Source organism: Euprymna scolopes, chromosome 6 (genome assembly GCF_053919585.1).
Source record: "Euprymna scolopes isolate OS-2025 chromosome 6, ASM5391958v1, whole genome shotgun sequence".
Lineage (NCBI taxonomy): Eukaryota > Metazoa > Mollusca > Cephalopoda > Sepiida > Sepiolidae > Euprymna > Euprymna scolopes.
The window spans coordinates 175819955-175842168 of NC_136487.1; the positions used below are offsets into that span (position 1 = coordinate 175819955).

General features: G+C 33.9%; 1 protein-coding gene across 15 annotated transcripts in view; it reads left to right on the plus strand.

Annotated features, from left to right (window-relative positions):
* Positions 1–22214, plus strand: part of LOC145278112 (uncharacterized) — a 274399-nt gene that overhangs the window by 116258 nt on the left and 135927 nt on the right. For all 15 annotated transcript variants that reach the window (XM_080130385.1, XM_080130390.1, XM_080130398.1 and 12 more), the window contains exons 27-31: positions 1897–2028; positions 5657–5788; positions 6924–7055; positions 8624–8758; positions 15255–15389. In XM_080130385.1, the coding sequence (XP_079986511.1) occupies positions 1897–2028; positions 5657–5788; positions 6924–7055; positions 8624–8758; positions 15255–15389 (666 nt within the window). The remainder of the gene's footprint in view (positions 1–1896; positions 2029–5656; positions 5789–6923; positions 7056–8623; positions 8759–15254; positions 15390–22214) is intronic.

Consider the following 22214-nt stretch of genomic DNA (forward strand, 5'->3'; position numbering starts at 1 on the left):
CCCATCTTCCCTGGCATTTTTCTTTCTGTTCCACAACACGCCGGCCACAAACAGTCATTTCCCGTCTTCGACTTTACACGTCGATCTTTTTCAACCGCACTTTTTCTTTTCACGACCACGTGATGCACTATGTTCTTTTTCTTGTCGCACAAGCTCGCGCACACTTCCTAATTTGCATATTTGCTTTTTTTGGGGGGGGCTTCTGCTGCTAATATCTTCACAGTTAGCTATCTTTCAGCTTCTGTCAATATGTTCCCACGCTCATACGCACTCTGTTACATATTGTCTGTCGTCTGATTGTTGTATATTTAAGGGAACAGCTCCCGGTTTTAGTTAGAAACTAAGTAATTAGAATCGAATATTATTATTGAAGGATAATTCTGGAATCGAACGCAGTTATTACACGTTAAAATGAATGCCTTTTTGTTAATTAGATACGATTTCAGGAATGCAATGAATTATTCATTGTAGTGAGGAATGCAAGTTAGAAATAACATACAAGAAAGAATGCGGGTAAACAGAAAATTGTGTTAGTTTAATTTAGGTCATAGCAAAAATAATAGAGCAATGAAATTAAAGCATCTCAACAGAGAAACTCTGAGACTTATGTTGCCAGGGCACGCGTTAGAAACATATGCATGAAATTCAAATGTTTGACCCGCGTGCTGACGTCACAAAGAAATATAGAAGTTAGACTAGAAAAAGTCAGCCCGAGTGAATCCGGAAATAGTTAGCCATGCAGAGCGGACTGGGGAGACTGACAGAGTTAGCCGAAACTCCTTAAGAAGCGAAAGGGTCAGAAAAAGACGACAATGTAGCAACTTAGCATCGAATTCCAATCACCAGTTGGATGAATAAACGTCTTTTGTTATGTAAGCCTTTTGTCTTTGTTCGTCATTCAACCACAAGGTAATGTGTTTTGTCTTCAATTTTATATGGATCATCACGCGTCCCCATCGTCTTGTATAAAAACTTTGTATGAAATCCTATTCCAAAGGTTAACTGTATTCTCACTTTCGATAATGCATCTCCCTTCTGCTTAAAGAACTTGCATTAACCCTAACCCTAACGCATCTATCTTTCAGCGCCATAAGAATTGCTCTCTCTATCACTTCTATTATAAATGTCGGTATTGGGTCCCGTCTCGTGCCTGTGTACCTTGCCACTACGCAACCTGAAAGTTTTCGCAGAATTTAATGAGAATGCAAAGGACTGTATAAAGAAGTGGGAAATTTTCGTATGATTACGTGCTTTAAAACATGCGAAAAAATGTCCACGCGTTTCTATTGCTGCTTTTGTAAACATAACGTACGAAGTTTTCTGAAGTTTTCCGAGAATTTAATTTGTTATCATTTTACTAATATAATTAAGAAGGACTAACACATAAGTGACTAGTTTTATTTAAGAACGGCAATGGTTTGGTTTGTTTTGGTTTGGTCTATTTTCCAAGAATCAATTCATTGAGGTTTATTGTAAAAGATTCCAAAATAACACCACATCTCTAGTTCCAACATTTTCAGCTTGAAACCATCCAATAAACGCTTAATAATAAGTAAAATGGAAATTATAGTCCGTGATATTGGGCGGTATAAAATGTGGTAAACGAACAATTTTTCTTAGCATTTTATGTGTAGATCAAGAAAAAAAGCAAAAAAAAAAACAAACAAAAAAACAAAAGAAAAAAAAACAAACAAACAAACAAACAAACAAACAAACGAAGTCAAGAATTGACATTTTTTTTTAAAAGAGATGAATAATTTTATTCTTTCATTTTTATGTGTAGATAGATAAAAAACAAAATAAACAAACAAAAAAAAAAACGAAGTCAAGAATTGATTTTTTTAATAAAAAGATGAATAATTTTATTCTTTCATTTTTTTTTTTTTAATTTTGTAGGATGCATTGCAGGATATTACGGAAAGGAATGTCGCTTGAAATGCAGCCGTTGCCGTTTTGGATTATGTGACAGAGTGACTGGCTGGTGTAAACTTGGCTGCACTGAAAGATTTGTTGGTCGCAACTGTGAAGGTAAATTTATTGTACACACGCACACACACACACACACACACACACACACACACACACACACACACACACACACACACACACATACTTTATTTGTTTCTACATAAGCAAAAATATGTTGCTACATGATCATGAGCATGTTTCGGTCAGCTAGTTACCAGCAACTAGAGACTTATTCAAGCGATACTGCTTATACGAAAGCAAAGCTTGCAAACTTTGGTTTCGTATAAGCTGTATCGCCTGAAGAGGTCTCTAGTTACTGGTAAGTAGCTAACCGAAACATGATCATGACTGTGTAGCAACATATTACTGCTTATGTAGAAACAAATAAAGAGTATACGCTACTCTACTTCGATATTGAGCACTCTTGTATTAACTTTGTTAAACTTCATTGGTTACTTAACCTCTGGAAAACAATACCGTCAGATTATATATATATATATATATATATATATATATATATATATATATATATATATATATATATATATATCCTAGCTTAAAAATTTTCAAAAGATTAGAATCATTGAAGTCCAAGGGTCGTTGATACTGCTTGATCAAATAGCAAGATATGACTGTTTACATAAATAAAACAAAAAAATTATATATATATATATATATATATATATATTATATATATGTATAATGTATATTATATATATATATAAACGGCTGTAATGAAGAGATCCAAGAAGAAAAAACAAGATTTACGAGGGGTGTGCAATAAGTAATGCCCCTGACCCACTTCCCATAGCAGTAGAGCAACGAAACTTGCCACAGTTATTAGTCTTTCTCTGCATAGGAACCACCCAGAGTTATGCATTTCTCCCATCGTTTGATGCAGCTCTGGAGACCGTTTTTGTAGAACACCCCAGGTTGGTCCTCCAACCACAACGTGACTTCAGAAATCTAGGCTGAATCATCTGGAAAACACTTTCTTTTCAAAAACAACTTCATGGCTGGGAAGAGATGAAAGTCAGAGGGTGCAAGGTCAGGAGAGTAGGGAGGATGAGGCAGGATTTCATAGCTACACGCCCGTGCTTCTGATCTGGTGGCATGCGAGTTGTGGATCGGAGCGTTCTCATGCAGGAGGAGGGTACCTTTGCTTATCTTGCCCCACCTCTTGATTTTTATAGCTTCCCTTAATTTCCTGAAAAGTGAAGCATAATAGGCTCCTGTAATTGTGGTACCCTTTGCCAGGAAATCTGTCATCACTACTCCGTCCTGGTCCAAGAAGACTGTGAGCATGACCTTGCCAGCGGAGGGATGCACCCTCGCTTTCTTTGGAGGTGGTGAGTCCAAATGCTTCGACTACATTGACTGAGCTTTGGTCTCTGGATGATAGTGATGGACCCAGGTTTCATCCTGTGTAATCCGTCTTTTGAAAAACTGTGACTCATCTTCTTGGCACATCTCCAAATTCATCCTCGAGCACTTGACGCGTTCTCGCTTCTGGAATGGTGTGAGCAACCTGGGAATCAATCTGGCAGACATCGTATGCATATGCAAATGGTCATGAATGATAGTTTCCACAGACCCTGTACTAATCTTGACATCTTGGGCTATTTGGCGAATAGTAATGCGCCGATCTTCTAAAATGCCAGCCTCAACTTGACGGACATAAATTTATTTAATGTCCCCGTCCTTTTGGCACATTTAATAAGTTCCCCATTAGAACTCTTTATTTTTTGACACAATACACAATATTATTTTGTTCGCTATCGATTTTCTCCTGATGAGATGATAGCCGAAAGAGCTCTCGAGAAACTTCCGCCCATTATTTTAAAACAATATATATATATATATATATATATATATATATATATATATATATATATATATATATATATATAAGGAACTTTGTCTTAGTGTCTCCTATGGACTGGAAAACGCCAATGACAAAGATGAGAGGGAAAGCACAGAAGGACAGTGTAACACTAGAGATTGTATTAATTGCATCGCACGTAAAAGAGGAAATAAAGTAGACGATGTCTTTGGAAACAGGAATCATGAATCTAGACAGCAGTAGAGGTTTGATCGACAGGAATGAATAAACTGGATACCAGGAAAGGCGGGACCAACAGAAACGGGAAAACTGGAACATGGACAGCATGGAAGACCACATAGAGATTGAAGTAGCCGTCTTCGAAGTGTAATGAGATGCCTCATGTAGATCAAGATATGGATCGACAGCAACATGTACGATAGGATGTCAACGGGCGTTGGAGATTGAGCCGCTAGGTGTTAAAGCTGGCATAAAGGAGCATGAACTGGTCGGCAGGCTGAGATAGAAGCTGGAGCAGGAGCTGCAGGGAGGAACTGGGACAGGAACTAGCTATATCAAACGTGGCATAAAGTGAGTTTGAGAAGCTGGCTGGAACAGGAACAAAGGGAGGTGTTGCACAGATGTTAGAGCTGGACAAAAATGTGCCATAATGTCTAGGAAAAGTCCATGGAGTGAAGTGCAATTGGTAGCGACGAAGGAGACAGCGTAAAGTATCAAGGCCAGAGGCAAAGCTATCTCCCTTCCTCCCGAATGAACCCAGATTGAAAATGGGCACCCCTTTTATAGTGTATTGGTGACTGCTGCTAGTGAGATCTAATTCGTTGAGCTGAGTGACGATATGCGCCGATAAAAAGCAAGCGTGTTAATTTCTGTCAAGGCACTCAAGAGTTAAACATCCGGTTTTATTAGGAGTTTTATTAGGAGTATCAAATCATAAAAAGAGTCAGTATGGATCAAGATGTTTTGTAATCAATAATCAATAATCAAACATTCGTTTTTGTTGAGCATCTAGTTATAAAACAACAATCAGGATAAAATCGTATCACATCTTTTTTAAAAAACAAACAAACATTCCATGTCATAAATGCATTAGAAATTTTGAATTCTAACAACTATGATTCATTTGACAAAAGAACAGGACATTTTTTTCACGTCACAAACGTATAAGATATTTTCGAATATTGTACTTGTATGCTGTTTCTTCAAATCAATCACCCTGAGGAAGTCTTGAAATAAAGAGAAACGTTGATGAATATATAAATAATTTTGGGGTTTTCCTCTTCCACACAAACACGCACACACACACACACACACACACACACACATATATATATATATATATATATATATATATATATATATGTGTGCGCGCGCACGCGCGTGGGTGTTATAGAATTTAGAAAAGCGTCGATATCGTCTGTTTCAAATCCAATACAAAAGATGCCAGTCTCTGGTTGCCTATGTTAGACTCTGTTTTTCCGAGAATAGATATAAACAGAGGGTTGGATTTGAAACCGACGGTACCGATGTTTTTCTGATCTTCTGTAATAAAAGTATATAAATAAATATTAAGTTATTTGAATGATATTTGCTTAATAACCTCCCACAAACCTTACACACATACACAGAACAACACACACACACACACATATGTGTATATAAATGATTTACTACAAATCAGGATATCGATATCAATAAATAAATATTCAAAAGTAATGTTATACTTCAATTTGAAAGTTTATAAAACTGTCTTTCAAATCAATCCCTTGGCTGAGAATCAATTCCAAATTCATAGCTTATTGATGTTCCATTTCCAACTCATGCCATACGTTTTTCTTCTTTCAGTGTGTGCCCATGGCTACTATGGCTTAAATTGCGCCAGTGCTTGCACTAACTGCATAGACAATAGTTGTGACAGCACGACTGGACAATGTCGTATTGGATGTAAGATCGGATATTATGGACCCAACTGTAAAGGTAAATTAATTCCTATTTTTTTAAACAACAAAGATAATTTTGACAATACAATAAATTTTGTACATTTGGATGTGAACATTACATGATTTCATCATCTTGTGTTCGTTAAGTTTAAACAAATAAACACCTTTTGGGAATAGAACTGATTTTATATTATAATTATAAGGTTTTTCTATCTATCTATCTATCTATCTATCTATCTATCTATCTATCTATCTATCTATCTTTTCCGTTCCTTGATCTATGTATGTATGTATGTATGTATGTATCTATCTATCTATCTATCTATCTATTTATATATCTATCTATCTCTAACTATTTAACTAATTATCAATGACCTATACTAGTCCTTCCTATCTTCCTGAACGTAGCTTATTTTTTCTTTTCGATTTAAGACCCTATGTATTTATCCATCCATCCATCCACCCATCCATCCATCCATCCATCCATCTATCCATCCATCCATCTATCTATCTATCTATCTATCTATCTATCTATCTATCTATATTAGATTGTATTTCATATCCTCTTTTTCTAATGTAACGTTTTTGGTTAGGAACAAAGTGTGCCTCTGTTCTGATTCTACACCTTTTCTGACTTCGGTCAGTGGAGGAAAAATCCTTCATAACTGAGGCAATTTTTATTGTTGTTCCTTATCAGAGTGCCCCTTTTTGAGGAACCAGATTTCCTCACATTATAAAAAACAAACCTTGTCTCTAAGTCTGCCCTCTTCGGGAAGCAAGTAAATAAGAACAATATAAAAACAATAAGTTCCTAAAAAAAAAAACACCAAGAAAAATGATTACAAAATAAATAATATGCATCGATCGATTTATCGACTTTCATATATGTTTCAATTCATGACGTACATCACAATTTGTAGATATGCTGATATCAACGGTATATTAAAGTAATATAAAGTTTTGATCTTAATAGATCTATTATCAATTAACATGTAATTGTAAGTTGGGTCTTCAAATAGAAATATTTGAACATATAAGCTAAGAAGGTTAAAAGGATTTCATCTGCAATCATGTAAAATGTTCACTTCTAAAATATAAAATAAAACTTCTTTGTTGATTTTATGGAAGAAAAATTAAAAAAAAACAACATATTTTTTCTTTCCCTCCTTCAGCCTGTCTTCCAGATCAGTACGGCAAAACTTGTCGAAGTCGCTGTCCCGGCTGCTTATACAACGATTGCGACATTACAACTAAAATCTGCAAACGAGGATGCAAAACAAATCACGTAGGACCAAGATGTGATCGTAAGTGTGTCATGACCTTTTTTTTTCCACATTTTTAATATTTTTCTCATTTCCAAATCGATCGAGAAAACTGTATAAAATGATGAAGTCTAGAGATCTATTGGGTCTTTGCAAATAAATTGTAAATTAGCAAATTTGAAAAAGTTGACTAATTTGTAAACAAAATATTTGATGTGATCGATGAGCGTTATTAAGATTATTAAATGCATCCGCTCGACGTAAATACCCCTAACAAACCCGACAAGCAGCTAAATTCCACCCCTTCACAGTAGAGATCCCTAAGCGTAAGAAAGCCTTCTACTCCAGTAGTTTCCTTCCCAGAACTGCTAGACTTTGCAACTCCCTTCCAGGATTCTGCTTTCCCAACTCTACTGACATGCAGAAGTTCAAGTGTAATATGAACAGACATCTTGCTACTCAACTTCCTTCATAATATCCCTGAAACTTACGTCCCCGATAGTAGCCCCTTACTTAAAAGTGGCACTGTGCTTTGTTTGAGAGGAAAATTGAATAAAAAATTAAATGTTTAAGTTTGAATATAAGAATAAAACAAATTCGTGTCCTTTTTCATTTTGCAAATGTTTATTTATTGAAACTAATAAAACTACAAGTGATACTTTTGTTTAAGCAGAACAGATAATGAGTGATTTTCTGAATCTTAGTTTATTTTGTTTAGGTAAAGAATGATTATATATATATATATATATATATATATATATATATATATGTGTGTGTGTGTGTGTGTGTGTGTGTGTCAATTATAAACTTTTATAAATGCAAACACAAAGTTTTCCAATGAATCGATAATGTAGGACTAAAGATTTAATAAAAATATTTTACATGGGAAAAATGGTGAATTCATTTATTTGTTTCATTCATATGATATAGTTTCAATACTATGCACTGCCAATGAAACCAATGTTTCAAATTATTGGTTTCTTTAGAAACAAGTCTTTACTATGAAGGAACCAATCATTTGAAATGTTGGTATTTTCAATGTAGGTTACATAATTCACAAATATATCAGCCTCTGTCCCTTCGACGAAATGCAGCATCCCTTTGCCTGTTCTACAAGTACTTTAACGGTGAATGCTCCGACGAACTGCAAGCACTTGTACCCCCTCGACGTAAATACCCCCGACAAACCCGACAAGCAACTAAATCCAACCACTTCATAGTTGAGATCCCTAGATGTAAGAGAGCCTTTTACTCCAGTAGTTTCTTCCCCAGAACCGCTAGACTTTGGAATTCCCTTCCGGTTTCCTGCTTCTCCAACTGTACTGACATGCAGAAGTTCAAGTGTAACGGACATCTTGTGCCCAACCCCCCACATAGTACCCCTGTAGCTTATGTCTCTGATAGTAGCCCGCTACATCAAAGTGCCATTGTTCCTTGTTTGGTGTGGAAATGTAATAAAAAAAATACGAACTTCACTTATAACATTTTTTTTAGCACTCTTGCATTGGATGTATATATACTAAGTTTATTATTGAAAAATAACGTTTATCTTTTGTGCAGCTCATCGGAAGACTAAAAATATACAAATTTTCTTGATTATTTTTTTACAGGTTGTGTCAGAGGATACTATGGGATGCAGTGTACTAAGACATGCAACCATTGTAAATACAGATTCTGTGAGCGAATGAGTGGCAGATGTATTTTCGGATGCGCTTATAGATACAGAGATGATTCACAATGCAAAGGTATTTATATATTTTAATATATCTATACTTACTTATACAAAAGGTACTTTATCTCTGTGTGCCTGCGTGTGTAAGTTTGTTCCCTATGAACTCCGAAACGGCTCGACATATTTCTTTGAGATTTCACACAAATATACTTTATGTGTTTGAGAGTATTCTTAGATTGGTTTTGTATCGGAATACACCCCCGATAAATATCGAAAATCGATAATCGAAAAACTCCGATTAAAGAAAAAAAAGATTTTGACTAAAGTAAACACTCTTATACAACCTAACATCACAAGTGCATTTGACAAGTTTTATCACGGCACAAGCAGAAGCGCTTGACATATAACATCAACAGTAGGTTCTTTGATAAGACAGAGATTCGTTCGAAATGAATATTTCTGTTTAGAGCACAACTGAACCATGATACTTGACTTTTTGATTTTAAACACTACTTCAAGTCATTATATAAAATATTTTTTATAAAATTGACAGTAGTATTTTCCTGCTAGTTTGAATATAATTTGGTGTGTAACAAAATTAGTAAACGTCATCCCCTCACTCAGAGAATTAGTGAGTAATTTGCTTTTGTGTGTTTTTATGTAAATCAACTAAGTAAGTAGCGATTACGTTAGCTAGTGTGAATTTATTGAAAAGATCACTATATATATATATATATATATATATATATATATATATATATATATATATATAATCTTTCGGATATTACTTCTTTCAAATTTTGAAGGTTTTAATTTTTGTGCTAAGCAGCAAAAGTATGCATAGTATATATAAAACTGCTAACTGTTTTCCTCATACGAAAAAAAGAAGCCAATCTTTGAAATTCCATGGATTAAGGAAATAATTACATTTATCTTGTATGTATAAACAATAAATATTGTAAATCATTATTTGCAAATATTTTAATTCCTTTCATATACTGATGCTTTATCTCGAATATTCAGCATTTTCATCTGGATAGGATTATCATATATATATATATATATATATATATATATATATATATATATATATATAACTACTTAATTTACTCACATAAAATTAATATACGAAAGTATAGATTTATGCGTAAACTTTAAGTATTTACTTCAAAAGTGCTCAATACGTAGGTAGAGCTAGTTAGTAATTTATAAAATATATATGGCGATTAAGCTACACTGAATATTCGGCGTTTCACACACTCTGGCACTCCTCAGGCTTATGCGCGAATTCTGTGGTTGTTTATCGTTTTTATATGCTCCTCTTCTATTGAGATTTTAGTTAGCCAATCAACTTTCTAGTATCCACCGCGCCCCTTCCTATCAGCCAATGGGCATGCATTTTATCGGACAAAGGATCTGTTTTAAAACTAGGTTACTGTTTTTATTTAATTGTTAGTTTATATATAAATATATATGTGTATATATATATATATATATATATATATATATATGTGTGTACATACATATATACACACATATATACACATATATATATATACATACATATATGTATGATCGTTTATGTATATTCATGTTTATTTAATTTATTTATTTGTTTATTTTCTATTGTTTTTGTTAGTTTTAAAACTATTTTGCATCGCTATCCTAGAGTAAATTTTTATTTTGTGAACACAGTTATGTTCTATTTCTCTTATACCGTTTAATAGATGTTGGGGTTCTTTAAAGTACAGGATTGCAAATTTTTCATGAAGGTATAATCTACATGGGTCGTCTAGAATTAAACCAGTGGGCAAATACTACCAAAGCAATCACCTGGTTTAAAAATATAGAAAACAGAGATAAATGTACGTTTATACAGTTTGACATCATAGACTTTTATCCCTCGATATTCGAAGAACTTTTTAACATTGTCCTAGAATTTGCCGAGGCATACACTGATATATCCTCGGAAGAAATCAACATCATTAAAAAATGTAGAAAATCAGTTCTAATAAATAACAATAACCAATGGATAAAAAATAAAATGAAAAATTCGTTTGATTTGACGATGGGTGTCAGGGATTCAGCAGAGGCATCAGATCTTTTGGGATTATTCATTCTATATACCCTCACAAGCATATTCGATACTACGGATATCGGCCTATATAGAGATGGCGGACTAGCTATAATAAAAAAAAACTCCAACAAAGTCAAGGGAGATAACTTTAAGAAAATCATACACAAGGAAATGAAAAAAGTTAGGCCTAAAAGCAGACGTATCAGCTAACATAAAAATAACAAACTTCCTGGACGTCACGTTAAATTTAGATAAAAACACATATGAACCCTACTTAAAAGATAACGCTACTCCAATATACGTAAACCCTAAGTCCAATCACCCACCATCAATTATAAAACACATTCCTAACTCGATCGTAAGTAGACTCAGTAATAACTACAGGCGATGAAAATGCATTTAACAGGTCAACCAATATCTACGAAACAGCCCTAAAAATAGTGGATACAAAAATATCGATATCAAATATAAGCAACAAAACACCAATTACTATAATAAAATTAAAAATAGAAGAAAAAGAACTATAATTTTGTATACGGCCCCATACAATCAAATGATAAAAACAAAACTTGCCAAGAAATTTCTAGATCTTATTGAAAAACACTTTTCTCGCAACCAACCCCTTACACAAAATCTTCAATAAAAATACCTTAAAGTTATCCTACAGTTGTTTCGAAAATTTAGAGATGATAATTAAAGCACATAATAACAAAATATTAAATAAAAACAATGTAAACAACAACAAAATAAACAATAAAAAAGTAAACACTATGACAAAAATAAAACTAACACTAGCAGAAATAATAATAATAATAATAATAATAATAATAATAATAATAATAATAAACCAACCCCAGACAAGAACAACCATACTATAAATAAAAATACTAATAACGAACAAGATAAAGGCAAGTGTAGACACCGCACACTTTGCCCAGTTCAAAATAAATGTCTAACCAAAAGCGTAGTTTATCAGGCAACAATATTTGCGAAAGAAAACCCGAATAACAAGAAATATTACGTAGGCATGACTTCCTTAGATTTCAAAACCCGATACTATGACCACAAAAGTACATTCAACAATAAAAAACAACCGTATAAAAACAACACTAGCGAATAAATACTGGGAACTCAAAGAAAGCGGACATTCGCCGGTAGTCGAATGGAAAATAATAAGACAAGCTACCACGTGTAGGCATCTAGACGACCCATGTAGATTATGCCTTCATGAAAAATTTGCTATCCTGTACTTTAAAATATATAGCAAATAACTGTGTTCACAAAATAAAATTTATTCTAGGATAGCGATACAAAATAGTTTTAAAACTAACAAAAAAAAAAAAGAAAATAAACAAATAAATAAATTAAATAAACATGAATATACATAAGCGATCACACATATATGTATGTATATATATATGTATATATGTGTGTATATATGTATGTACACACATATATATATTTATATATAAACTAACAATTAAAAAAAACACTAACCTAGTTTTAAAACAGATCCTTTGTCCGATAAAATGCATGCCCATTGGTTGATAGGAAGGGGCGCGGTGGATACTAGAAAGCTGATTGGCTAACTAAAATCTCAATAGAAGAAGAGCATATAAAAACGATAAACAACCACAGAATTCGCGCATAAGCCTGAAGAGTACTAGAGTGGATGAAACGCCGAATATTCAGTGTGGTTTTATAAATTACTATATATATATATATATATATATATATATATATATATAAATAAAATAAAAATTACGATTAAATTTACCAAAATGATCTAAGATGGTAAAACTAAAGTATATTATAAATATTAAAGAATTAATATTTATAAATAATCTCAACCGGATGTAAAATCTCGATAAAACCAAATAGGAGATAGAGCTTATAATAAGAGCAAATAATTAATAAAACATGTTAAAAATATTTTCAAGAAGAGTTAAAAACATATTTAATTTGAAAAGAAAGCACTAAACAAGTGGATAGTCCTTAATCTGCGGAGTTTCGAAGAAATAGTTTCCTTCTCATCGGAGAGTAGGATTTAGCAAAATGCGGGATCGGATTTTGATTGCAAAAGTATTTGATGAAACTACAAGTAAGTTATAGATCTTACTTGATAACAAAAAGTGAAGCTGCTTCATTTTTTGTTATCAAGTAAGATCAATAGACAGGACAATAAAACATCTGTACATCTCTTTAGAAAATTCGAGCTAAAAAGCTCGAATTTTCTAAAGAGATGAACAGATGTTTTATTGTCATGTCTATTGAAACAATTTGTAATGATTTGAGTAAAAAAAAAACACGGTTGAAAAAATAAAAAAACATTTTGCTCTACTCACGTATTGAGCACTTTTTCCCTGTTTTTTTTTTACCAAATAGACCTCCTAACACACACACACACACACACACATATATATATATATATATATATATATATATATATATATATATATATATATATATATAAGTGATGGGACAGTTAATCAGAATTAGAATCGGAATCGAGAATCGAAAAAATCGGAATATTTTGGAATCGGTATCGGAAAAAACGATTCTTTAAATTGTTTTTATTTCTTTGTTTTTGTTTCAAACTTCATTTTACAATGTTCTATTAACTTCAACATAAGATTAAAAAAGCAAAATACACGCGGAAATATAAAGCACACATATTGTAACAACTCAATTCTTACAATCATCTTTTTCATATATTCATTAATTTATTTGCCTTTTTATGTGAATGCATTATTTTCTTTTCTTATTTACATGATTTTGGTTATGGCTTATTTTAACTTTAATTTGAATGCCTACTAGATATTGTCCTTGAGTGTCTAAGGTCTCTCTGTACAGGGGTTTGCCAGAACAACCTGGCATGAGGATACCTTTTCCCTTGAAGTAAACCCTGACCAAATATTCAAAATCACATAGTATTCGCTGCCTAAATAAGATCTCCTCAATATGGCTAACCCACATTAGCTTTTCCGAGGAATGGTGCACCTTCTCCAAGTGATGTTACCTCAAGTAATAGCACAAAGCTGGATACTCCACCAGACTAGATAAATTCTTGTCCTGGAATCCCGTAAGACCAAGAGACCAAAATAAAAGATATACTACAACATATAAAAATGGTTAATTGGAGAGAGGAAAATTATGTTCTCAATTTCTTTACTAACACAGTGTTTGAGAGATAAAGAACTTAAATGGAACATTCAAATATCTATGTATCGCATATAGAGTTCAAGTGTTAGCTCCAGGTTGTGGGCCCCTTCTGAGAACTTCGAATGAAGTAAAATAAAAAAAAATTCATAAATTAAAAAAATAACAAAAAACAAATAAAAAACATTTGCGGCAATTTCTCACAGTTGCGTTTCCAAAACTAAGATAGCAGAAATGAAAAAAAGTTTATGTAAATACGAAACGGAAGTCACTAAGCATGAGGCGAAAAACGAAACCATATAGATAACACAAGAAACTAAAAGAATTGTCTATTGTTTCGTGATAACACAAGTTTAAAAACAAAAAAAAAACATTTTATCTATATATCTATAAAAGTGAAATTGTCTGTGTGTGTACATTTCCCTACCAAACTAGTCTGTCAGTTTTCAGTCTACAGACTCGAGATTTGACATAAGGGGTATAGTGATTTGGGAAAATTTTTTAATCGATTTTCAGACAGAAATTTGGCCGCCAAGGGGTCAAATTTCAATGATTAGACCTTTGAAAACTCTACCAAACTCTTCCGCCAATTTTGAGTCTAAACACTTGAAATTTTAGATGTAGGTTACCTGGACGTGAGTCAAATTTTTAATATATATATATATATATATATATATATATATATATATATATATATATATATATATATATGCGTATAAAGTTATTAACAGTAGATAGAGCCCGAACAAAGGTGAGCTGAACTGCTAGTATTATTTATTATTGGAATTCTTTTGAGATGAGTAATTTATACATTTTATTTATTTATTTTCGAACTATTATCCTCATCTTTTATAGTTGTTGTCTAAGATTCAGCATTCCTATCCCGTCGCAGTTAACAATATGACGAAAGCCAGAGGAATGGCCAAAACATCGTTAAATAACAACAATAAAAAATAAGGACAATAGTCCGCAAATAAATAAATCAAATTAATATAAACAACTTTATTTAAAGAAATGTAAAAAATAAAAGTTTATTATTTTTTTTATTTCATGATAACACACGAAATGTTAAAACTAAAATAATTTTTTGCAATAAAATATTTATTCAAGTTTTCTTAAATAAAGACACACGAAGAAATATGAAGAAAACGTATCCAGCTTCCCACAAGAAAGTACATATCTAATGCAACTATTATACTTTATTTAAACGTTGGCTTCAATTACCTATTGAGTCACAATTCAAACAAATAAATTTTTATTCAAAGTATTCTTATAAAATGATAATTTTTCGTCGTTGATACAGAAAATATGATTTCTAAAAATATTTTTTCAGTATGCCGTACCGGTTATTATGGACAAGACTGTATGAAGAAATGTGGCTTTTGCGTCAATCGGCAATGTGACCCAATAAATGGTTACTGTACTTTGCCGTGTCCACCCGGAAGAAAAGGAAACAGATGTGAAATCGGTAAAGTTCGCCTTTCTTTGTAGATTTATACTTATATATTGTTCAGAAATAATTAATAGATGTTGCCTATAAATATTAAATACTAATGGAATGTTCGTTTTAAACGTATTGCTTACTAATGACTTAAAAATCGCCTGTTTGGTCGAGTTTAGGATGGTTTAAGAAAAAAAGCGTTTCATTCTTGATAACCAAGATTCATCCTGTGGTCACCGACTGTAATTATTACACGAATCCTATTGTCACCAAACAGACAGTTCACAATTGTTATTATTATTATGCATAGTTCATAATTAATTAAATTATTAATGTTTTTAGCTAATTATTCAGCAAGTATTATTATTATTATTATTATTATTATTATTATTATTATTATTATTATTATTATTATCTATAGGTAATAATTGAGCAAGTACTATTATTATTATTATTATTATTATTATCTATAGGTAATAATTGAGCAAGTACTATTATTATTATTATTATTATTATTATTATTATTATTATTATTATCTATAGGTAATAATTGAGCAAGTACTATTATTATTATTATTATTATTATTATTATTATTATCTATAGGTAATAATTGAGCAAGTACTATTATTATTGTCTATCGTTCATAATTGAGCAATACTATAATTATTATTGTCTATAGTCTATAATTGAGCAAGTACTGTTATTATTATTGTTGTCTATATTTTATAAGTGATCAAGTGCTATTATTATTGTTTATATTTAAGAATTGAGCAAGTACTATTATTATTATGTCTATATTACATAATTGAACTAATACTGTTATTATTGTCTATATACCATAATTGAGCAAGTCTATTGTTATTGTCGATATTCAATAATTGAGCATGTTATATTCTTCTTCTTCTTCTTCTTCTTCTTCTTCTTCTTATTATTATTATTATTATTAGTTGTTATTGTATGTATTGTTTTTACTGTTATTGCTATCGTTGTTGTTACTGTTATTATTATTACTACCGATATTAGTGTTACTATTAACATTGTAGATTTTATTTCTATTGTTGTTGTTGTTGGTAATGGCAATATTGGTGGTGGTGGAGGAGAAAGGTCGGGAGGGAATTTTTAATTTTGGTGGGAAACCCCTTCTAGAGATGATGTCTCGATAAAACTATCGGTGGTGGTGTAACCTAAAATTCACTAACCCCATTTATGGGAGAATGTCAAATCAAAATATTGAAAATAACGACGTGAATGAGGCTGGAACATTTGCGATGGTCTCACGTCCGGTAGGTGTCCCACTGATCAACAGGGTGGGTCCTGTCGTCATCATACAATTGTTCGAAATTCTGCTAAAAACAGCCTATCCTGCCTTTACAGAGTACAAAATAGACTCCGTGGCTTGGTGGGGGATGCCCTTTTCTCTACCCTGCAACCTCTTTCCCACAAAAGAGACGTTGCGAGCCTGTCATTGTTCTATCGTTATTTCCATGGCAGGTGATCGTCTGAGCTCCATTCTCTGGTCCCCCCTCGCCAATCTTTTTCAAAAAACACCCGACTAGCTGAAACCACCGTCAATAATTTTCCCCATTCCTTATCTGTGCCTAAACCAAAACATAGATTCCATGAACAAAGCTTCTTTCTTAGAACTGCACGCCTGTAAAACGCTGTTCCGCTTGCCTGTTTCCCTCCCGACTTCAACCTGGATGTCTTCAAGTCCAACACAAACAAATTCCTGATGAACCGCCCCCTAAGTAATGACACCTTACCAATTCTCCAATACTATTGCTACACTATCCCTTTGATTACTGTACACACAGTAACCTTTATCCCCGAGTGGTCATTGGGCCTTGATAAGTGGTGAACTCCATGTAAAAAAATATATAGGAGGAGTGAGAATTGCTAGAGAGGGTCCCAAGAAACGAAGGGAGTTGGAACAGGAAATGTCAAACATGGACTGATGAGGAAAGAAGAGTACTGTGGGAATGCTTCGTAAGAATTGGAAGTACCAAATCTGGTGGATATATCCGAAAAGTGAAGGAAGAATGGGAATGGAGAGGAGGATGAGGAGGAGCTAGAAGTGTCGCGAGTTTGGTATCCCAGTTAAAACAAATTAAAAATAACAACCTACTTTCAGTGATTGTAAGGGAAGAGATTGAATGGATGATTAGGAATGAAATGAATAACGAAAGTAAAATTGATGAAATTAGCTCTGATGAAAGCACCGAGAGAGTGAACGTTCAGAAGGGAAATGTAAGCGATGATGGGAGGCGGGCAACTGAGGAGGAATGGAATCCTATGGTTAGGGAAGTGATGACAAGGAGTTTTAAGGATCTAAGGCAGATGAGATCATTGATTCTGAGATAATGGAATCAGTGAAAGGAGCAGGTGTATGGAAAAGTGATGAAGTTCGAACTGACTTCTATAGAAAAAGACGTACTTCAGAAGTTAAGAGAGGTTCTTCTTAGAAACGATATTATAGACATTCCAAGCATGAAGAATAGTGATAGGCGGAAGGTGAAAAGCGAGGTAAAAATAATTCAAGGAGTAATTCACAACATCATAAGAAAGAACATATCGATTACAGAACTTAACAGACTTCTGTATGCAACGTCATACGTTATTGTTTATCGTCTTGGCTTAATACAGAAGAAAAAGAGAGAAATGAAGGATAGAAGGCCATACTGGCAGAGGCGGCTTGGAGAAAATATTAAACGGTGGCAGAATCGAAGAAATAAGAAAAGAAGTTAAACTAGGACAGGAAGCTAAAGACGAGCTTGGAAGAAGGTATAGATTGTTGGAAAAGGGAACGATGAACGTTCTAACAATGTTGAAAGAGAAGATCCACACTGGTGGTATGAAAATTCGGAACTTTGTAAGAAAAAGTGTTGCGTTTCGGCAGAACAACCTTTTCCAGAACAATCAGTCTCAGCTGTATAAAGAATTAAATGGGAGTAAATAGGCGGGAAATAATAACACTCCAAATGCAAAAGATGCCAGGAAGTTCTGGAGTAGGATTTAGTCTGTCAAATAGCGATATAATAAGGCTAGCTGATTTGGGAGAGTTCAGAGAAATGCTATCAGGAATGCAGCAGATAAGAACGTTGAGATAACCATTGATGATGTGAAGGCTGACATACGAAGGATGACAAACTGGAAAGCACCTGGTCCAGATGGAGTGATGGGCTTCTGGTTTAAACAGTTTCAATGTCTTTATCCACCTATAGCTGCTGCCCTGCAAAGGGTCGTAGAGTTGGGAGATGTCTCTGATTGGCTTATGAAGGGAAGAACAACACTGATTAGGAAAGATCCTGCAAAGGGAACAGATGCCAATAATTATAGACCAATTACATGTCTACCACTAATGGGGAAACTGTTAACTGGAATCTTTGTGGAAAAAAATTATGAACATCTTGAGAGTAATGTTTTTTTTCCTAACGAACAGAAAGCGTGTCAGAAAGGCTCGAGATGTACCAAAGAGCAACTACTGATTGATAAAGCATTAATGCAGGATGCAAAGAAGAAGAGGAATCTGATCGATTACAGAAAGGCTTATGACATGGTTCCTCATTCATGGATACGTGAAACACTATTGATGACGAAGGTTGCTGAGAATGTGGTAGGGCTTTTGGAGACAAGTATGGCTCAATGGAAAACGGTACTGACAGCAAACAGAGGGGTGATGTAGCAGGTTGGCATTCCAAGAGATTTGCTATCTCCACTTCTTTTTGTAATGATAATGATGCCATTGAGCATCCTCTTGAAGAGAGAAAAACTGGTGTATAACTTTGGAGCTGGTGACAAACGCCTCAACCATCTACTGTTTATGGATGATTTAAAAATATTCAGTAGAAATGAAAAGGAAATGGAAAGACTGGTAGAACTTGTGGAAACATATTCAGAGGACATTGGGATGGAGTTTGGGATTAGTAAATGTGCGGTGCTGGTGACGAAAAAAGGAGTAATGGTTCATTCGAATGGAATAGTGCTTCCAAATGGAGAAATCATGAAAGAAATAGAAGATACAGGGTATAAGTATTTGGGAGTGTTGGAGGGTGTAGGCATCATGAACAGAGAAATGAAGGAGAAGGTCAGGAAAGAGTATCTTAGAAGAGTGAAACAAATTGCAAAGTCAAAACTGTATGGAGGAAACCTAATGAAAGCAGTAAATGCATGGGTAGTCAGTGTTTTGAGATACAGTGCAGGAATTTTAGAATGGCCAAACAAGGATTTTCATGCCATGGATATCAAAACAAGAAAAGTTTTAGCAATGTTTGGTATATTTCACATTCGAAATAGTGTAGCAAGGCTGTATCAAAAGAGGAAAGACGTTGGGAGAGGATTGAAAAGTGTAAAAGATTGTGTGAGAACTGAGGAGATGTTGTTGAAGGAGAATGTGGTTAGAAATGAGGAGTGGATGCTTAAGGTTGTGGCCAATGAAGTGGAGGTATGTGAGACCCACGCTGATTATGTGAAAAGTATGCATAGAGAAAGGGTAGAGGAACTGGCTAGGAAGAAAATGCATGGAAGGTTCTTCCAGGATATAGCAGAAGTGGCTGATGAAAGATCATTGCAATGGCTTAGAGCTGAGTATCTGGCTAAGAGTACTGAAGCTTTTGTTTTTGCAGCACAAGAGCAGGCATTAGGAACACGATTGTTCAAAAAAGTGGTTCTAGGAGAGGAAGTTTCTGCAGAATGCCGGATTTGTGGTAAGACTTCAGAGTCAATTACGCACCTTACAGTAGGGTGTAGTGGACTGGCCCAGAGAGAGTACCGCAAAAGACACGATGCATGGGACTCCGGATATATTGGGAGGTGTGTAAGAGGGTTGGGTTGAAGTGTGCTGTAAAATGGTATGAGGAGGTGCCTGATGAAGTGAGAACAAGTGAGGATGGCAAGGTAGAGGTATGGTGGAACAAAAGTGTCATAACGACCAAACAATTGGAACATAATCGTCCGGATTTGATCGTCATTGACAAAGTCTCAAAAACTGGCAGATTGTAGACTTTTCAATAACCTGGGACAGGAATGTGAGAAAGGAGAACGAGAAGTGGAGCAGTTATGCTCCATTGGCCTTGGAGATAAGGCGTTTACACGGGCTTAAAACACAAATAATCCTGGTCGTAGTTGGTACACTAGGAGTAGTATTAAGTCGTCTGGAAGGACAATTGAAAAAAAACTACAAATTTCCAATGTTTTAGGTGGTCTTAAGACCTCTGCAATTGTAGGTACCACCAACATCCTTAGAAAATCCCTTGATCTTTGAAGCTCCCGGTTTGGAGCCGGGATTGAGAGAAATCTCCTGGAAATGAATCCGATCCCTTTCCAGAGAGACGTTGATAAACGAAATCAGAATTATTATTATTATTATTATTATTATTATTATTATTGTTATTATTGTTGTTTTTGTTGTTATTGTTATGGCTATTATTATTATTATTATTATTATTATTATTATTATTATTATTACTCGGACAATTATTCTCATCTTCGGTGTTATTGGCACCACGTTTCGGTCGTTGTAACCTCCGACGACCTTCTTCGGGTGTTAAATCCATGTTTCCTTTTCTTTACTAACAGTAGTTAGCTCTGCATTACAAGAATTCGGACCGTGGGTTTGAGGGTGTGTCCGTAAATTATAAAGTAAGCTCAATCTTTCAGGGATCACTAAGATATTTTTAAGGCTTCCTGTGACTTAATTCCACGGAATATCTATGCTAATTGACAATATTAATGAAGAAAATGTTTTACGAAACAGAATACAGACCTTCCACGTGTATTTTCGTTTTTTTTTAACACAATGCAAGGGAGACAAGTCTAAGGGAAGAAGGATTTTCGTTTAATTACCTCCCTCGGGCCTGGCATTTTTTTTTCAATTTTTCCATTTTTCTTCCATTAACTTGTAAGTTTCAACGACCGAAAGTTGAACTTATAAGTTACAAAGACCGAAAGTTGAATTTGTAAGTTACAACGACCGAAAGTTGAATTTGTAAGTTACAACGACCGAAACGTTGAATTTGTAAGTTACAACGACCGAAACGTTGAATTTGTAAGTTACAACGACCGAAACGTTGAATTTGTAAGTTACAACGACCGAAACGTTGAATTTGTAAGTTTTAACGACCGAAACGTTGAATTTGTAAGTTTCAACGACCGAAACGTTGAATTTGTAAATTTCAACGACCGAAAGTTGAATTTGTAAGTTTTAACGACCGAAAGTTGAATTTGTAAGTTTCAACGACCGAAAGTTGAATTTGTAACAGGAAACATGAATTTCACACCCAAGGAAAGTCGTAGATTACAACGACCGAAACGTTGTGCCAATAACACCCAAGATGAGAATAATTGTCCGAATAACAATACAAACATTCACATTTCATCTAAAAAAATCCGGAATGCTATTATTATAGTTTATAGTCAATAATTGAGCAAGTGCTATTATTATTGACGCAGATGGTAGACAATTACTAACTGACCATAATTATTCATATTATTTGTATTATTCGGCATACTCTTTCCATTTTGAATATTATTTTCACTGTGTTTCGATCGATGTAACCCACTATTTTTCAAATGCATTTTGTTGAACTTGGGGATCTTTCTGTCGAACTGTTGAATCTGCACGGAATTTCAAACGAAACCTTCATTTAATCCACGAAGGTAGCATGTTCTCGTTCCATCCGCCATGACTGGTTAGAATTCCTAAAACATTCACAATTGTTTAAATAAAAGGTTCTGTTCGAAATTTGGTGTAGATTCTTGAGTTCGACAGATTGATTCCCAATGTTCGATGAGCTACACCTGGAGAAGGTCAGAGGTTACAGCGATTAAAGCGTTGTGAAAATAACAATGACCCG